The 16,993-nt window shown below is 39.6% G+C and overlaps 1 protein-coding gene across 50 annotated transcripts in view; it reads right to left on the bottom strand.

Moving 5' to 3' along the window:
• TJP1 (tight junction protein 1) overlaps nucleotides 1-16,993 on the bottom strand; it is a 338,414-nt gene that overhangs the window by 91,297 nt on the left and 230,124 nt on the right. For all 50 annotated transcript variants that reach the window (XR_014070282.1, XR_014070281.1, XR_014070283.1 and 47 more), the window contains one exon: nucleotides 160-216. Coding sequence is in view for 47 of the 50 variants with exons in the window: in XM_081546595.1 (XP_081402721.1) it covers nucleotides 160-216 (57 nt within the window). In the remaining 3 variants the exon portion in view is untranslated. The remainder of the gene's footprint in view (nucleotides 1-159; nucleotides 217-16,993) is intronic.

The raw sequence follows: 16,993 nt of genomic DNA, 5'->3' as shown, positions 1-16,993 counted from the left end.
CTTAATAAAGAATTTATTGCAACTCTAATTTTAAACAAAGGATTATAGAAAAGTTCTTCCCCTTTCTTCTGGCTTCCTGACATCTGGCTTTCCTCTATTGTTTTCAGAAACTGCCAGGATCCTGAGTTACACACAGATTATTTACTCAACAGAACTCACCCTGTGAAGTGTCACCGTGTGTTGTTCCCATATAGCTGTTTCCTCCATTGTTGTGTTCTGACAGAGGAAAAGAAAAACAATTATCTTTTAAGGGAATGTCTTTCAAAAAGTAGATGAGAACCTCTAGCAAACAATTTAGCACAGTAAAATACCAAAATCCATACTTTTAATATTAGGTACTCTGAAAAACACTTAATAATTACAGAAGATTTTTTGCTTGCTTCTGTTTTTGTTGCAAGAGACAGGAAAGTACACATAGGAACTTCCTTTGTTTTAACTTAATTTGGACAGATGCCACCCTACACTCACTTCAGGCCAGCTGAAATCAGTGTTCAAGCTAATTCTGCAACTTAACAGTGACAGAAGTTAAAATAGCATTTTTAAAGTATCTAACAACATAAAACATTTAAAAGCTTTCCTTACACTGTGCAAAGAAAGAAAACGACAAATATCTCTGAACTCAGTAATTATAAATATACATATTACAGGAAAACAGATAAGACCATTTGATAGGTTTGGTCAGTGGTTGCTTCAGTACCAGCTGAAACACTACTGCTCAACCTAGTTTCATTTTACTACAGAATTATCTTCAAGTTTTGTTTATTACTCTGAAGGAAAAAAAGGGTGGGGCTTTTCTAGTATACACATCGTGCACACAAGCCCATACCAAAAGAAGAACAAACAATTCCACCCCTAAAGAATCCCTGGGTAAAATAAGTGATGCGAGCACCCAGAGTTGCTGCTGCTCAAATGTCCGTATAGTTCAGGTTCTTCTCCTGTCAAAGCTATTACTGAAGAGGGAAATAAATCACCATCTAAAGGATGGGCACTAAGGAACTGAGAGTAAATTTCTTATAAATTGGGTTCGTTTTGGCTCTTGGAGGTTTAAAGTAATTCAATCTCTTTTAATGTTATCATTCTCTGCAGCTGGGGTTGCTGAACATATACAGACATTTACAACTTGTCTAAAGGCTTTCTAGAATTATCCAAAGGTAGGGTGGAAGGGAGAACGCTGAGCAGGACACTGCCAAGCCATCGCTGTCACCCAGTGTTAGCGACGTCTGTGCCACAGGTGAGCTTTGTTTTCCCACTGCATTGCTGTCACGAGCATCATGAGAAGGTATCCACCATGGGGCCGTGGGCCCACTTCTTCCCACAGCAAATTTAATCGAACATTAATGCCCCTTGAGAAAATGAATCCCTATGAAGAAAGCCCGCTTCCCTAAATTCAGAGCCACTAGATGAACTTTCCTGCCAGATGAACAAGAGAGGGAGAGAAAGGATCCCTCTGTCCACTCCCATAGATAAGAACTGTCCACCAACGTTTTGTTTCAATCTTGCAGTCAAGTGCAGCAAAATCTCCTTTTAATGAGACCTCTACTGGAAACAAAGCTATTTTGTTTTTGTTTTTTTAAAAAATGACCAAGATCTATATATTTTAAAAAAATTCCTCCATCAATGTGACACAGTGATGATAGGAGTAATTCTGCTAAACAGAATGAGTCCTACTAAATTACACATGATAAAAATAATCTGCAACTGCCAGTTTGTCCAAGCTTAGCTGACTTATGAAAAATAAGAATTGCTTGCATGGCTCTAAGCTCATCATGCCTGGATCCACTTCTTTAATCAGCAGCACTGCTTTTAAATCCTTTCCTAACAAGGGCAAACTGAAAGTTATCTGATACCAGGAGAGAACCTCCATAACATAACCTTTGGAATGAAAATTTATTGTCCTGCATATAGTCTGAATGGCCACATAGCTTTTCATTTTGTAAAAGAATATAAGTCAAAAGAAAAAATTCATTTAATGTGAAGGGAGGAAAAGTAGATTCTGAAACAGCTTGTATACTGTTATCCTCATTTTTAACATGATCACTTTCAAATAGAGCAAAGTTTAAACACAAATATGAAAACAAAGGATACATAAAAGGATATACAGCATGTTAACATGATCATCTTCAAAGTGAGGGGACTATGGGTGATATTTCTTCATTAGGTTTTTTTTTTCTTTTCTTTCTCTATTCCCAATCAGAATAAATTGCCAAAATATTTTAAGACACTTTCATTAAATCCCACTTCGAACTTCAAGTATCTATTTTTAACTTTGCTTTTAGGAAAAATCAAGTAATATTTAAGAAGATTACTTTATGTTACTTATAAAAATTACTCTGTTAGAAAGGGGTTTATACAATAAGGTCTTAATGTACAAGCTTCTGGAGGAGTACAATAAGAGAAATTTAGATTATTTTACATAAGGGGAAAAATAAGAATTCTAAAACAATGGTGCTCAGCATTTTAATCAAAATTAGTATGTTTCTGGCATTTTAATCAAAATTAGTATGTTTCTTCAGAAAAGCACACACCTCAACCAACTCAATGGGTTCCCCAGAATGGGTAACACAGCAGCTCACTTCTCTGATAAAGCCGAACACAGCTTTATCAGCTCAATTCACCAGAGGGAGACAAATGAACAAGACAGGGGCCAACAGAGAATGAAATATGAAAAAGGATGTTCAGTCAGGCTCTTAGCCTACACACTAAACCAACTAAATCTATAACATAAGTTGTTATGCCCTGCTCATCCTTATCGTTTAAAACACACAGAGGCACACACAAGTATTCCTAGTTTAAACCATAGACCATGCCATGTCTTTCCACTCTCAGGCCTTTGGCTTCCATCACTGGCAAAAGCAGCAAAATTCTATCCACTCTTGTCTAACTAGGCAGACTTTATGAAGACTTCTGAAGGCATTGAGGGGTGAATAAGTGGATGAACACACAGATTTGTGAGAATACAAATACAGTAAAGTACAATGGTAGCCTCTTAGTTGATGAGATTCAAGTCCTCACTGTAATTCTTTCAACTTTGCTCTATTTGAAACTGATCATAAAATGCTGAGGGGTGGGGAGAGCAGATTCTTAAAATAAATCACTCAGTTTTATGAAGGCTAAAACTGAAATAAAACATTTTTAGTACTACTAAATTTGGACTTCAGAAATTTTGATACTTTAGAAAAAAAAGGAAAGGGATTTTCTCCACCCCAGGATTTTCTCCTCTGGGGTGGAGAAGGAGAAACTGGGGCAGGCAGGCAGGAAAATTTATTTTCACTGTGAGCACTTCTCACTTAACAGCATTCTGTTAAGTTCATCTACTACTTACTCAAATAAGTAATTTAAAAACATCATCCTTATTATAAAATTGCTTACTACTCGTTATTTTTCTTACTGGAAAAAAAAAAAACGCATAATTGTGTAACTTGCACAAGGATTTTCTGGTAAAGAGTCTCATTCCCCAAATATTCAGGCTTGTGGGGAGACCACAAGTAACAAAGTGTTGCTCCAATAAGAATGACTCCAGCACTATCACCCCTGTAATTCTGAAACATGCTGTTAAACAGAAAATGAAGAGGCCACGAACACGAAGATCAGAGACCAAGTCTGCCGTTAAATAGCTAAGTAACTTGGTGTTCCCCATTTAGGGAATGGGATACATCAACTCAAAGAGAAAGCCCTGTCTAGCTTCAAAATCGTACTAGGCTCTAATTCCAATTCCAAACAGGCTGCAAATTCATTAATTAGGTAACCAGTGTGGGCATCAAGAACAGCGACACTCTTGGCCACTGGGCTCTGAGTTCTATACACAACTTTAAAATCAGCATCCACTGACCAGAATCCCAATTTCTGAAGAAGCAAAAAGCTGCATTTCAGAAAGTGCCAAGAGTTTGTTTGGTTTCTTTGTTCTAAGCTCCAGCTGGCAAAGATACGACTCAGATCACCAACTGTGAAGGGCTTCCTGCCAAAACTTCAGATCCTGATTTTAGGCGGCTTCACTGTCCTTTCGGCAGATTCCAAGTGGTGGAAAGACAGGAAGCTACAAGAATGGACAAGACAAAGAGAACCTGTATGTTGTTGTTCAATCACTAAGTCGTGCCCGACTCTTTGCAATCGATCCCATGGACTGCAGCACACCAGGCTTCCCTGTCCTTCACCAACTCCCAGAGGATGCTCAAACTCATGTCCATCGAGTCAGTGATGCCATCCAACCATCTCATCCTCTGTCGGCCCCTTCTCCTTCTGCCTTCAATCCTTCCCAGTATCAGGGTCTTTTCCAAAGAGTCAGCTCTTCACATCAGGTAGCCAAAGTATTGGAGCTTCAGCATCAGTCCTTCTGATAAATATTCAGAGTTGATTTCCTTTAGGATGGACTGGTTTGATCTCCTTGCCATCCAAGGTACTCTCAAGAGTCTTCTCCAACACCAAAGCTCAAAAGCATCAATTCTTAAGCGCTCAGCCTTCTTTATGGTCCAACTCGTACATCCATACATGACTACTGGAAAAACTGTATCTTTAACTATACAGATCTTTGTTGGTATTGTCTCTGCTTTTTAACACACTGTCTAGGTTTGTTGGTATTGTCTCTGCTTTTTAACACACTGTCTAGGTTTATCATTGCTTTTTTTCCAAGGAGCAAGTGTCTTTTAGTTTCACTGGTACAGTCACCATCTGCAGTGATTTCAGAGCCCAAGAAAATACAGTCTGTTGCTATTTCCATTGTTTCCCCATCTATTTGCCATAAAGGGATATGACCGGATGCCATGATCTTCGTTTTTTGAATGCTGAGTTTTAAGCCAGCTTTTTCACTCCCCTCTTTCACCTTCATCAAGAGGCTCTTTAGTTCCTCTTTACTTTCTGCCATAAGGGTGGTGTCATCTGCATATCTGAGGTTATTGATATTTCTCCTGGCAATCTTGATTCCAGCCTGAGCTTCACCTATCCTCACATTTCACATGATGTACTCTGCTATAAGGTAAATAAGCAGGGTGACAATATACACCCTTGACACACTCCTTTCCCAATTTGGAACCAGTTCTTTGTTCCATGTCCAGTTCTAACTGTTGCTTCTTGACCTGCATACAGGTTTCTCAGGAGGCAGGTCAGGTGGTCTGGTATTCCCATCTCTTGAAGAATTTTCCAGTTTGTTGTGATCCACACAGTCAAAGGTTTTGGCATAGTCAATGAAACAGAAATAGATGTTTTTCTGGAACTCTCTTGCTTTTTCGATGACCCAACAGATGTTGGCCATTTGATCTCTAGTTTGATTCCTCTGCCTTTTCTAAATCCAGCTTGTACATCTGGAAGTTCTCAGTTCACGTACTATGAAAGCCTAGCTTGAAGAATGTTCAGCATTACCTTGCTAGCATGTGAAATGAGCACAATTGTGTGGTAGTTTGAACATTCTTTGGTATTGCCCTTCTTTGGGACTGGAAAGAAAACTGACCTTTTCCGGTACTGTTGTGACTGCTGAGTTTTCCAAATTTGCTGGCACACTGAGTGTAGCACTTTAACAGCATCATCTCTTAGGATCTGAAATAGCTCAGCTGGAATTTCATCACCTTCACTCGCTTTGTTCATAGTGAGGCTTCTTAAGGCCCACTTGACTTCACACTCCAAGATGTCTGGTTCTAGGTGAGTGATCACACCATCGTGGTTATCTCGGTCATTAAGATCTTTTTTGTATAGTTCTTCTGTGTATTCTTGCCACCACTTCTTAATAACTTCTGCTTTTGTTAGGTCCATACCGTCGCTGTCCTTTATTGTGCCCATCGTTGCATGAAATGTTCCCTGAGTATCTCTAATTTTGAGAGATCTCTAGTCTTTCCCATTCTATTGTTTTCTTCTGTTTCTTTGCATTGTTCACTTGGGAAGGTTTTCTTATCTCTCCTGGCTATTCTATGGAACTCTGCATTCAGATGGGTATATCTTTCCCTTTCTCCTTTGCCTTTAGCGTCTCTTCTTTTCTTGGCTATTTGTAAGGCCTCCCTAGACAACCATTTTGCCTTTTTGCATTTCTTTTTCTTGGGGATGGTTTTGATCACTGCCCTCTATACAATGTCACAAACCTCTGTCCAAAGTTGTTTAGGCACTCTGTCTATCAGATCTACTCCCTTGAATCTATTTGCCACTTCCACTATATAGTCATAAGGGATTTGATTTAGGTCATACCTGAATGGTCCAGTGGTTTTCCCTACTCTCTTCAATTTAAGTCTGAATTTTGCAATAAGGAGTTCATGATCTGAGCCACAGATCATGACGATCTATATCTGGGAGAAGACCAAATCCAGGATGGACTAAACTAAAAGTCAGTGTTTCCCAAATGTAGGAAAAATCTTAACTCCTTAACATTAACTAGACATACAGCCAGTCAAAACCTACCATCCTTATGGCTGTAATTTTATAACAATCCATTCATTTATTCAATTCAGACTTTGATGCTAAGTGCTGTGGAGGTCAAGAATAGAACCCTCTCTTCCTGAGGGGCTCAAGGAGAAGGTTTAGAACACTATATAAATGGTGCATATGAGGTACCACAGCAGGTGGAGAGGACAAGGCTTGCTGAGAAAATAAGAGACTGAGTCCCCAAGAAAGCAACATTTGAGTTTAGGCTTGAAGGATGACCAGGAAAATGGGGAAAGATGGTTCCAGAGAGGAACCAGCATGTCAACAGGCTGCTGCTGCTGCACACAGAGCTGCTGTCATGCAGGTAAAAGAGTCACTGGAGCAGTACATCAAAGGCCTTGTGATGTCAGGCTAGCAACAGTGAGCTCAGTGGAAAGACACTAAGGACTCAGTCTGACACTGTGACGTGGAAGACAGAGTTGAGGCAGGGCGACCAATTAGAAAGTAGAAGTGAAGGAAGAGGAGCTAAAGAAGATGGTGAGAGGTTTCTGAACTGGACAGCTGCATGAAGAAGCCAGCAGAAGAGATGACGAATTCAGTTTTAGCTGCCTTTAAGTTGAGGTGCCTGTGGAATACTGAAGCAGAGATATAGGCAGTAGGCCGGTGGATACAGGAGATCTGGTGCAGATAAGAATCTAGGAGTAATCTACAAAGTAGTTCTGAACCCAAGGGGAAAGCTCCAATTACCAAAGCACTAAGCTGACCCTGTGTAACATGAGTATTCTAAGGGGAAAAAGGAAGAACCACAGGGACTGGAGATGGAACAGCCAGCAAGGAACTCACACAGAAGTGTCACTTGATAGTGAAGGAAAGGGAAGCCTGGAGTGCTGCAATCCATGGGGTTGCAAAGAGTTGGACACAGCTGAGAGACTGAACAACTGTCCAGAAAACATGACAAAATAGAAAAATCAAGATATCATAAAAGAATACAATTTTCATGTATTTTTAAACTGTTGGACCTTTCCATATCAAATATGTATTTAAAATAGTTTATTCAGGGCCATCTCTTAAATAAAGCATACTGAGGATTCTTTGCTGATGACCGTGATCCTCACTAGGAAAACCAGGCAGTAAACAGAGCAGTCACACTCTGGTGGCTCCTACTGGGCTTTTTCTTCTCTGAGCAGAGCCGCTGCACTCAATTGTTTCTGAATTCTCCTGCCCTATAAAGCGTTGGGTTTCTTTTTCATTTTGCCTTCCTTCCAAAACAAAAATAGAAAGCAAGATCACCTATTGAGATAAGGTGAGCCAGAAACTTACTAAGTACAGCCTAAGTTTTAGTGAATAAAACAGATGCCCCCATCCCTCTTTGACCTTTACTTGCTGTTGTTCAGTCGAGTCCAACTCTTTGCGACCCCATGGACTGTAGCCTGCCAGGCTCCTCTGTCCTTGGAATTCTCCAGGCAAGCATACTGAAGTGGGTAGCCAGGCCCTCCTCCAGGGGATCTTCCTGTACCAGGGATGGAACCCGTGTTTCCTACTTTGCATGCAGGTTCTTTACTGCTGAGCCACGGATGCCCCTTTGACCTTCAGTTAAGCATTTAATTTCAAATGTGATCATTGCTACACAAATGAAGTGAAAAGAAAGAGACTAGTGTATGTGCTAAAAAGTGGGGAGAATATACATTTGGATTGATTTGAAGGGCTGTTATGCAAACTTTCAAAACAGAGATGTCCTGTTCAAGAGATAATAAAAAAGATAAATCTGAAGTCAAATGAAGAGCATCAGGAATTAAGCAAATCTCACAAATACAAGATAACTCGCTAAAGCATAAGAACTAAAAATAACGATCCAAGTAACCAGCAGCAACTGAACCTCTACTGAGCCTCTCAACCTCAACTGAAAGCAACTAAACCGAGCATCCAACACTCTGCTATTTGAACTCCAGCTAAATTTTCTAATACTTTGTTGTGTATACTCCTTGGCTGAGAATTTAGGAGACATCAGATACTGTTTGATAAAATGAATATGATTAAAAAATATTAAGAGCTAGAAAAAAGGCATAAGTGGACCTAGGATTTTTTTGGTTGATCAAAGTTTAAGTAAGTTTACAGATAAATTGCCTATTTGCTGCTGTCCTAAGATCCAAGTGAAAGAATATCAGCTAAGTAAGTCACCATTAACCATTATAGGCACACGAAGGGATAGTTACAGACAATCTCAAAAAATCAGTGCTTTCCAGTTATCAGCAATAAAACTTCTTAGGTTGACATTTTCTAGTGGCTAAAGATGGATAAAAGACCTTTCAAACTTTTTCCAGGTAGAAAGGGAAGGGAAAGGGACTGCAGAGATGGGGAAGTGGTATTTCTGAGTGTTCTCTGTGCACCACTCCTGCTTTATGGTACAGAATCCTCCACACACTCAAATCCTGGAGGGAGGGATGAGTAAAAAATGTAAACTGTTTTGTGTGTACACTAGGAGTGAACAAATGCACTGAAGATAATGAGAGGTGGGCTTCTACTGCTATAAATAAGAAAAGGAGGAAGAATAAACTGAATTGTATGATGTCAGACCAGACTCTGAGGTATCAGTATAAACCCACGGTTTAAATACACATGTAGACAGATACAGAAGAAAGAGAGTTCTGTACATCCACATACACATCCCTACTTTCCAGCTGTCTGCTGAGAGCCTAGCAGCATGAAAAGCCCAACAGCAATGAGCACCGCTAGCACAGAGACCTTAACTTCTAAGTACTGGTCTCTAGTAAAACAAACTAGAATTTCTCAGAGAAGGAGTTGGCTGCAGGGTTGGGTCAGAGTAAATTCAGGATGAACCTGGAATATTATGCAGCATTAGAAATGAAAGGACTGCTCAAAAAGTTATGGGAATTTGTCAAGAAAACACAGGAATCAGCAGGAAAGAGTTTCTAGAGGCCAAATCCAGAATAACTTGAGCAACAAAATAATGATAGTAATAGATTTTTAACCCATAAAATAACCCATGAATCCATATGATGTAATCAAATATGTAAATGCAAAAGGGACAGCTCTTTGTTAAGAGTGGAACTTCAATTAACAAATGTGGGAAGGAAAGGGGGTTACAGAATTACCATCAGGCAAACTCCACCAATTGCTGCAGATGAAGATCCAACCAGAGAGGATAAAACTGGTGGGTGAGTGCTTAAGGATTAACATGATTAGCACAGCCTCAAATACTCTTCTCCAAAATATTTATAAATTAGAAATATAATAACTTTCCAGGAGAGAACATCATCATAACCAAAGTAAACATTACCAACAGTAAGATATACCACATCATGAACTCCTTAACATGATATACAACATGACATGAAGTATTTTATAGTATTCTTGCCAAAAATGCACCATCTCATCCCAGTGATGAAAACACAACAGAAACCGAACTAAAGAAAGTGAAAGTCGCTCAGTTGTGTCCGACTCTTTGTGACCCCATGGACTATACAGTCTAAGGAATTCTCCAGGCCAGAATACTGGAGAGGGTAGCCTCTTCTCCAGGGGATCTTCCCAATTTGGGATCGAACCCAGGTCTCCCACATTGCAGAGGGCTTCTTTACCAGCTGAGCCACTAGGGAAACCCAAGAATACTGGAGTGGGTAGCCTATCCCCTCTTCTCCAGGGGCTCTTCCCAACCCAGGAATCGAACCAGGGTCTCCTGCATTGCAGGAGGATTCTTTACCAACTGAGTTACCAGGGAAGAAAAACCAAACTAAAGGGCAGTCTTAAAAATAATCAGTTCTTTTCAAAAAGTCATAACAGACAGAGGGAAAACTGAGGGTCTGTTACAGATTCAAAGACACCAAAAAGAAGTAACAACTAAACGCAAAGTGGAATCCTGGAAGAGAAAAAGAATGAACTAGAAAAGTTCAAATGTGCTCTGTCATTTAGTTATTATTGGATCAATGTCAACTTCTTATCCTTGATAGATGTTCTACAGTTACAGTTATAGGAAATGTAGGGTGAGTAGAATGAAAGATACAACTCTAGTATTTTTACAACTTTTCCCCAACATTAACTCAAAATTTAAAAGTTTTTCCATAAACAAAAAGAGACAACTTACAAACTGAGAAAGAATGTACAGGGCTTAATTTCTAAAACATACAAACAATTCATGCAACTCAATATTAAAAAAAAAATCCAATCAAAAAACAGGCAGAAGACCTAAATAGGCATTTCTCCAAAGACATACAGATGGGCAATAGACACATGAAAAGATGCTCAACCTCACTAATTATTAGAGAAATGCAAATCAAAACTACAATGAGGATCACCTCATACCTGTCAGAATGGCCATCGTCAAAAAATCTACAACCAATAATTGTGAAAGGGAGATACTTGCCTGAACCCAGACTGTCATACAGTGAGGTCAGAGAAAAACAAATATCATCTAGTATCACTTATATGCCCAGTCTAGAAAAATGGTACAAATGAATTTACCTGCAAAGCAGAAATAGAAACAAAGATGTAGAAAACAAACCTATGCATACCAAAGGGGGATGGAGGTGAAATGAACTGGGGGATTAGGACTGACATAAATACACTATAGATACTATGTATAAAGTAGATAACTAATGAGAACCTATTATACAGCACAGGGAACTCTACTCAATGCTCTGTGGTGACTTAAATGGGAAGGAAATCCAAAAAAGGGATATATGTGTATGTCTAGCTGAGTCACTCTGCTATGCAACAGAAAGTAACACATTGTAAAGCAATTATACTCTAATAAAAATTAAACAAACAAACATACATCACCCTAAAAACAGAGCTACCACATGATCTTGCAACCCCACTCCTGGGCACATATACAGGGGTTAAAAGATACATACCATTATATATAAAATAAACAGGGACCTACTGTATAATACAGGGAACTGCAATAGCAAGATCAGCAATACCTGATAGCAACCGATAATGTAAAAGAATCTGCAGCTAAACACTGGAAACATGATATTATAAACCACTATAGTTAAATTAAAAGTAAATAGTCACAGAGCCAAAAAAAAAAAAAGAGGAAAGAGGAATGATAATGACAAGAGTTAAGGAGCTGAAGATTGCTGGTACCAAAAAATGTCATCTTGATTACATCTGCTTTGAGCAGAACATCTAAGAAGTCACATTCTGAATACATAGGCAAATTTGTCAAATTCCTAACAAAATCAAAACCATTCTTCCTTTAGATGCTAAAATAAAGAAAATAATCAACTCACTGAAGGAACCTGAATGGGTACTTAACATACCAGTTTTGTGGAGTTCTTAGGTTATTCCTTCTCCTCACTAAACCACTATTTGATTTTCAAAAAAAAAAAAGGTTTCAGAAAATCTTTTCAATTTCTAAATAATAAAATATATGAAAAACCATGCTACTTTTCTAACAAAGCATTTAATGAAAAACAGCAAACTTGTACAAATGTGTACACTACACATTTCTTTAAAGGTCACGTCTTTAAAACCAGCCTCCTTACTTCACCTCAATCCTAAAACTAAACAAATCACAGAATGTCTGAGGTAAGGTCACAAGCCACGTCTCAGCTGCTTAGCCTCACACAGGCTCATTCCCCTGGGCCAGACATCTCACTAAAATTAAGGTGGAAGCAGCAACAGATCAGGTTCAGTGAGAAGGAAGTAAATGCACTAGTCAGAATGACAGTCACTGGGTATCAACGCTTAAGACTTCTTCCATATACAACAGAGAAGCAGCATATCTGTTTTCACATAAAACTGGGCTTTTAAAGTAACCTGCGAAGTTTCATTTTACCTCAGACTTTCCAGCTCGTGGAGCCTCCGGGCCTTCTCTTCTGTGTCAGTGGTCCCCTATCAGAAACATCCTGCCATCAAAAAGCTCATTCATCGAGCGGGACTTCCATTCCAGTAAATGCTTCATCCATTGCTTACCATCTTTTCATAACCTTATGCTATTTCCAGGGCAAATCTATATTACTTTTTAGCTGTATCCAGTTGGGGCTCTTAAAGGCATAGTGCCTTTTTTTCCTGCTTCACTAAGCTTGTTTCAAATATAAGAGCTTAATAAGCAATTTTTAAATGTAGAAAAATAATCTGCAAATATTTAACATACATACATACATATACATACATACATATATATATATATGTATATATATATATAATATTCACATCCAGAAAACACAAAAGAATTCCTATCAACAAAGACAGAGCACCTAACAGAGAAGATGGACTGGGGGCTTGAGGGGAGCACTTCAAACAAGAGGACATCAATATGGTCAGTAAACATGTGGAAAAAGTGCTCTACTTCCTTACTCAACAGGGTAATACAAATTGAAAACACAACTAAATGCTACTGCACAACCACACAAGAAGCTTAAAAAGAAAAAAAAAAACAAAACAATAATGAACACTAATCAGAACTCAGCACTGGTGGGAGTGCAAACTGGTATCACGGCTTTGGGAAACTGGCAAAACTAAGCACGTTAGATGATCAATCAATAGAAACGTTGTCCATATATACACAAGAATTTATGTACAAGAATGTTCACAAAAGCACTATTCTTAACAGTCAAAAACCAGAAACAATCTACAATAATCTAGATGCCCACCAATGATGCAACATTCAGTCAATGGAATATTACAGCCATGAAATGAATAAACTCAACCTACACAATCCCTGGTGGCTCGGACTGTTAAGAATCTGCCTGCAATGCAGGAGACCCAGGTTCTATCCCTGGGCCAAGAACATCCCCTGGAGAAGGACAAGGCTACCCATGCCAGTATTCTTGCCTGGAGAATCCTATGGACAGAGGAGCCTCGCAGGCTCTAGTACATGGGGTTGCAAGAGTCACACACAACTGAGCGATTAATACACATGAGTAAATACGGATGAATGCTGCTCAATACTGGACAAAAGAAGCCACACACAAGAACATGTTTCCACTTAAGTTTAATAACAGGTTAAAAAAAAAAAAAAACACTGCAGAAGAAAAGCTCCTGGGGGAAACTACCCCTGTCAAGTTATGGCCTCTGGAGTAAGACTCACCATAAGGCGCATCCACAATTAATGGCATGACACTGAGGCATGAGTAAATAGACCAGTGGAAAAATGGAAAAATTCTTAAACAGAAAGTGAAGTCACTCAGTCATGTTCGACTCTTTGCAACCCCATGGACTGTAGCCTACCAGGCTCCTCCATCCATGGAATTTTCCAGACAAGAGTACTGGAGTGGGTTGCCATCTCCTTCTCCAGAAGATCTTCCTGACTCAAGGATCGAACCCAGGTCTCCTGCATTGCAGGCAGATGCTTTACCATCTGAGGGGAAGCCCTACCTTCCAATAAACGGAAAATCAGTGTATGAGAAAGGTAATGTCTCAAGTCACTGAGATAGACATGTACTTTTTAATAAACACTGCTAGAACATCTGGGCTGTCACTAGGAAAAAACATATATTAGATTTATATCTCATCAAGCACAAGAATAAGCTTCCAATGAATTTAGAAATCTAAATGTAAAAAATGAAATCAGAGACATACTAGAAGAAAACCTGAGTGGATTCCTCTTTAGTGATGGTTTGCTGCTGCTGTTGCTAAGTCGCCCCGTCCCTGTGATTCTCCAGGCAAGAACACTGGAGTGGGTTGTCATTTCCTTCTCCAATGCATGAAAGTGAAAAGTGAAAGTGAAGTCGCTCAGTCATGTCCGACTCTTAGCGACCCCATGGACTGCAGCCTACTAGGCTCCTTCGTCCATAGGATTCTCCAGGCAAGAGTACTGGAGTGGGTTGCCATTGCCTTCTCCATTAATGATGGTATAGGCAAAGGCTTTCTAAGAATGACTCAATACGTAAGGGATATAAAATAAATTTAAGTACACAAAAAATTTTAAAAGTATGCCTGACCAAAATAGAAACATGAATATTTTCACTTCTTTAATTATGACTGAGTCTGAACATTGTTTCAAACCTTAATATTCTTTTTGTGAAATAGATTTTTCCCTTTTTTAACTGAACTTTTGTTCTTCTCCCTGCAGTTTTGGATTTCTTTATATATTAGAGCCACTGGCTCTCACACTCGGAAGTGTTGAGAGCCAGTATCTCAAGTGTGAGAGCCAGTATAAGCCAGTGTATCTAATATATAAAGAAATCCCAAACTGCAGGAAGAACAAAAATTCAATTAAAAATGGGAAAAAGATATTTCACAAAAAGGATATTAAGGTTTGAAACCATGTTCAGACTCAGTCATAATTAGAGAAATGCAAATTAAAATAACACCAAGATAAATCCAAAACTGCAGGGAGAAGGGAAAAAATTCAATTAAAAATTGGGAAAAAGATATTTCACAAAAAGGGTATTAAGATTTGAAAAGATATTCAAACTCAGTCATAATTAGAGAAATGCAAATTAAAATAACACCAAGAATCATAAGGTGAAATCAATGCCACTGGAAGAAATATCAACAACCTCAGATATGTAGATGATACCATTCTAATGACAGAAAAAGAGGAGGAACTAAAGAGCCTCTTGATGAGGGTGAAAGAGGAGTGAAAGAAATTGGCTTAAAAACTCAACTTCAAAAAACTAAGATCATGGCATCCAGTCCGATCACTTCAAGGCAAACAGAAGGGAAAAAAGTAGAAGTAGTGACAGATTTTATTCTCCTGGGATCCCAAATCACTGTGGATGGTGACTGCAGCCATGAAATTAAAAGATGCTAGTTTCTTGAAAGAAAAGCTATGACAAACCTGGACAGGGTATTATGAAGCAGAAACATCACTTTGCTGACAAAGGTATAGTCTGTATAGTCAAAGCTATGATTTTTCCAGTAATTATGTACTGCTGTGAGAGTTGGACCACAAACAAGGCTGAGTGCCAGAAGAACTGATGGTAACTACCACAGGGAAAACGCAGACCCAGAAATCCTACAGGACAAACAATTCTGTTCCTCACCAGTAAGACTGCACCACAGGCGGGCAGAACAGAGCCAGATGGGGGGGAGTCTTACAGTTTAGAGACATAAGACACAGCAATCACAACGGGAGGTATTTACTTGGATCTAGATTTTTTTAAAATACACTTCAAGAGCAAGTTGATACTTCAGACAAAAAAATTGCACACTGACTAAATGGTGGATTTTTTTCATTTAGAAGTTATTTTTAAAGTGTGGTAACAATATATATATATATATTTTTTTAAGGGTTCTTGGACTTCCCTGGTGGTACAGTAGATAGGAATTCCCCTGCCAATGTGGGGGACATAGTCTAGGAAGATCCCACATGCCTCAGGGCAACTAAGCCCATACATTACAACTACTGAGCCTGAGTGCTACAACTACTAAAGCCCATTCACCCAAGAGCCTGTGCTCTGTGATGAGAAGCTACCACAATGAGAAGCCCGCACACTGCAACTAGAGAGTAGCCTGCCCACTGCCACGAGAAAGCCTGAGCATACAGCAATGAAGACCCAGTGCAGTCAAAAATACTAAATAATTAAAAAAAACAAAAACAAAACAAAACTACCTTTAAACAGAGTTATCTTTTAGAGATACATACTCAATGCTTTGGCCACCTGATGCGAAGAGATGACTGACTGGAAAAGACCCTGATGCTGGGAAAGATTGAGGGCAGAGGAGAAGGGGACAATAGAGGATGAGATGGTTGGATAGTATCACCAACTCAATGGACAGGAGTTCGAGCAAACTCCAGGAGATAGTGAAGGACAGGGAAGCTTGGTGTGCTTGGTTGATGGGGTTGCAAAGAGTCAAGACAGGACTTAGCAAGTGAACAAATTTAAATATTAGCAGATGAAAAGACAAGTCTGGTATTTGCTCTGAAATAATGGGGGAGAGACAATACAATGGGTAGAAGTATAGATGGAACAAGACGGCCATACTGACAACTAGGCCCGTGATGCTAGCGTGGGGCTTCATTATACTCATTTACTTTTGTATGGTCTTGAAATTTTCCCACTTAAAAAAATGGGGGTGAGGGTGGGGGGTAATTGAGGGGACTAGAAGTTAATTACTGAATCTAGGAAAGGCCTGACCAAGAATCCTGCAACAAGATGCCAAGCAGGTAAGCCACGCTTCCAAGAGCTGGCTCCTCCAGCAGCTGTCTCCTCTTTCATAAGTACAAGCGCACATGTCCTGGAGACGCAAAAGCAACTTCTGCGAGTTTCTTGGCTAAATGTAACCTGGTCTCTGAGCAGTAATGAGCACCAGAGAGAAAACGGTGCCCCTGGTCTAGAAGCGGCATCAGATTCTAATCAAATAGGCAGCAGGCAAGGAGGTAACACACTGTCGTGCAGGACAGGACAGGGAGAGCACAGGGTGTTTCCTGGGCTCAGAGCAAGGCTCTCTCTCATGCAGAAGAGCTGGGCCAGGGCTCTGTGAGGAAGAGGCAGCAGAGATCTGGCCACTCCCAGCCGAGGCCACACCCAGAGAAACAAGGTGGTCTGGAAGCCTAGCTTTGACCTTGCTTTTTAAAATGCAGGAAGAACCTGCCAGACCAGAAGTGGCAGTTCATCGAACCACAATCATCTTCAGCAGCCTCAACACTGACCTGACCAGACACACAAAGGAAAAGCACCTCAAACTGGAAGGACCGGTCTGGGTGCATACCAAGACCCGAGAACAGCTACAAGGAAACCTGGTG

Source organism: Giraffa tippelskirchi, chromosome 12 (genome assembly GCF_054371585.1).
Source record: "Giraffa tippelskirchi isolate mGirTip1 chromosome 12, T2T-mGirTip1v1.2.pri, whole genome shotgun sequence".
Classification (NCBI taxonomy): Eukaryota; Metazoa; Chordata; class Mammalia; order Artiodactyla; family Giraffidae; genus Giraffa; species Giraffa tippelskirchi.
The sequence above is the reverse complement of the archived record's forward strand: the minus strand, read 5'-3'. Positions and strand labels throughout refer to the sequence as shown.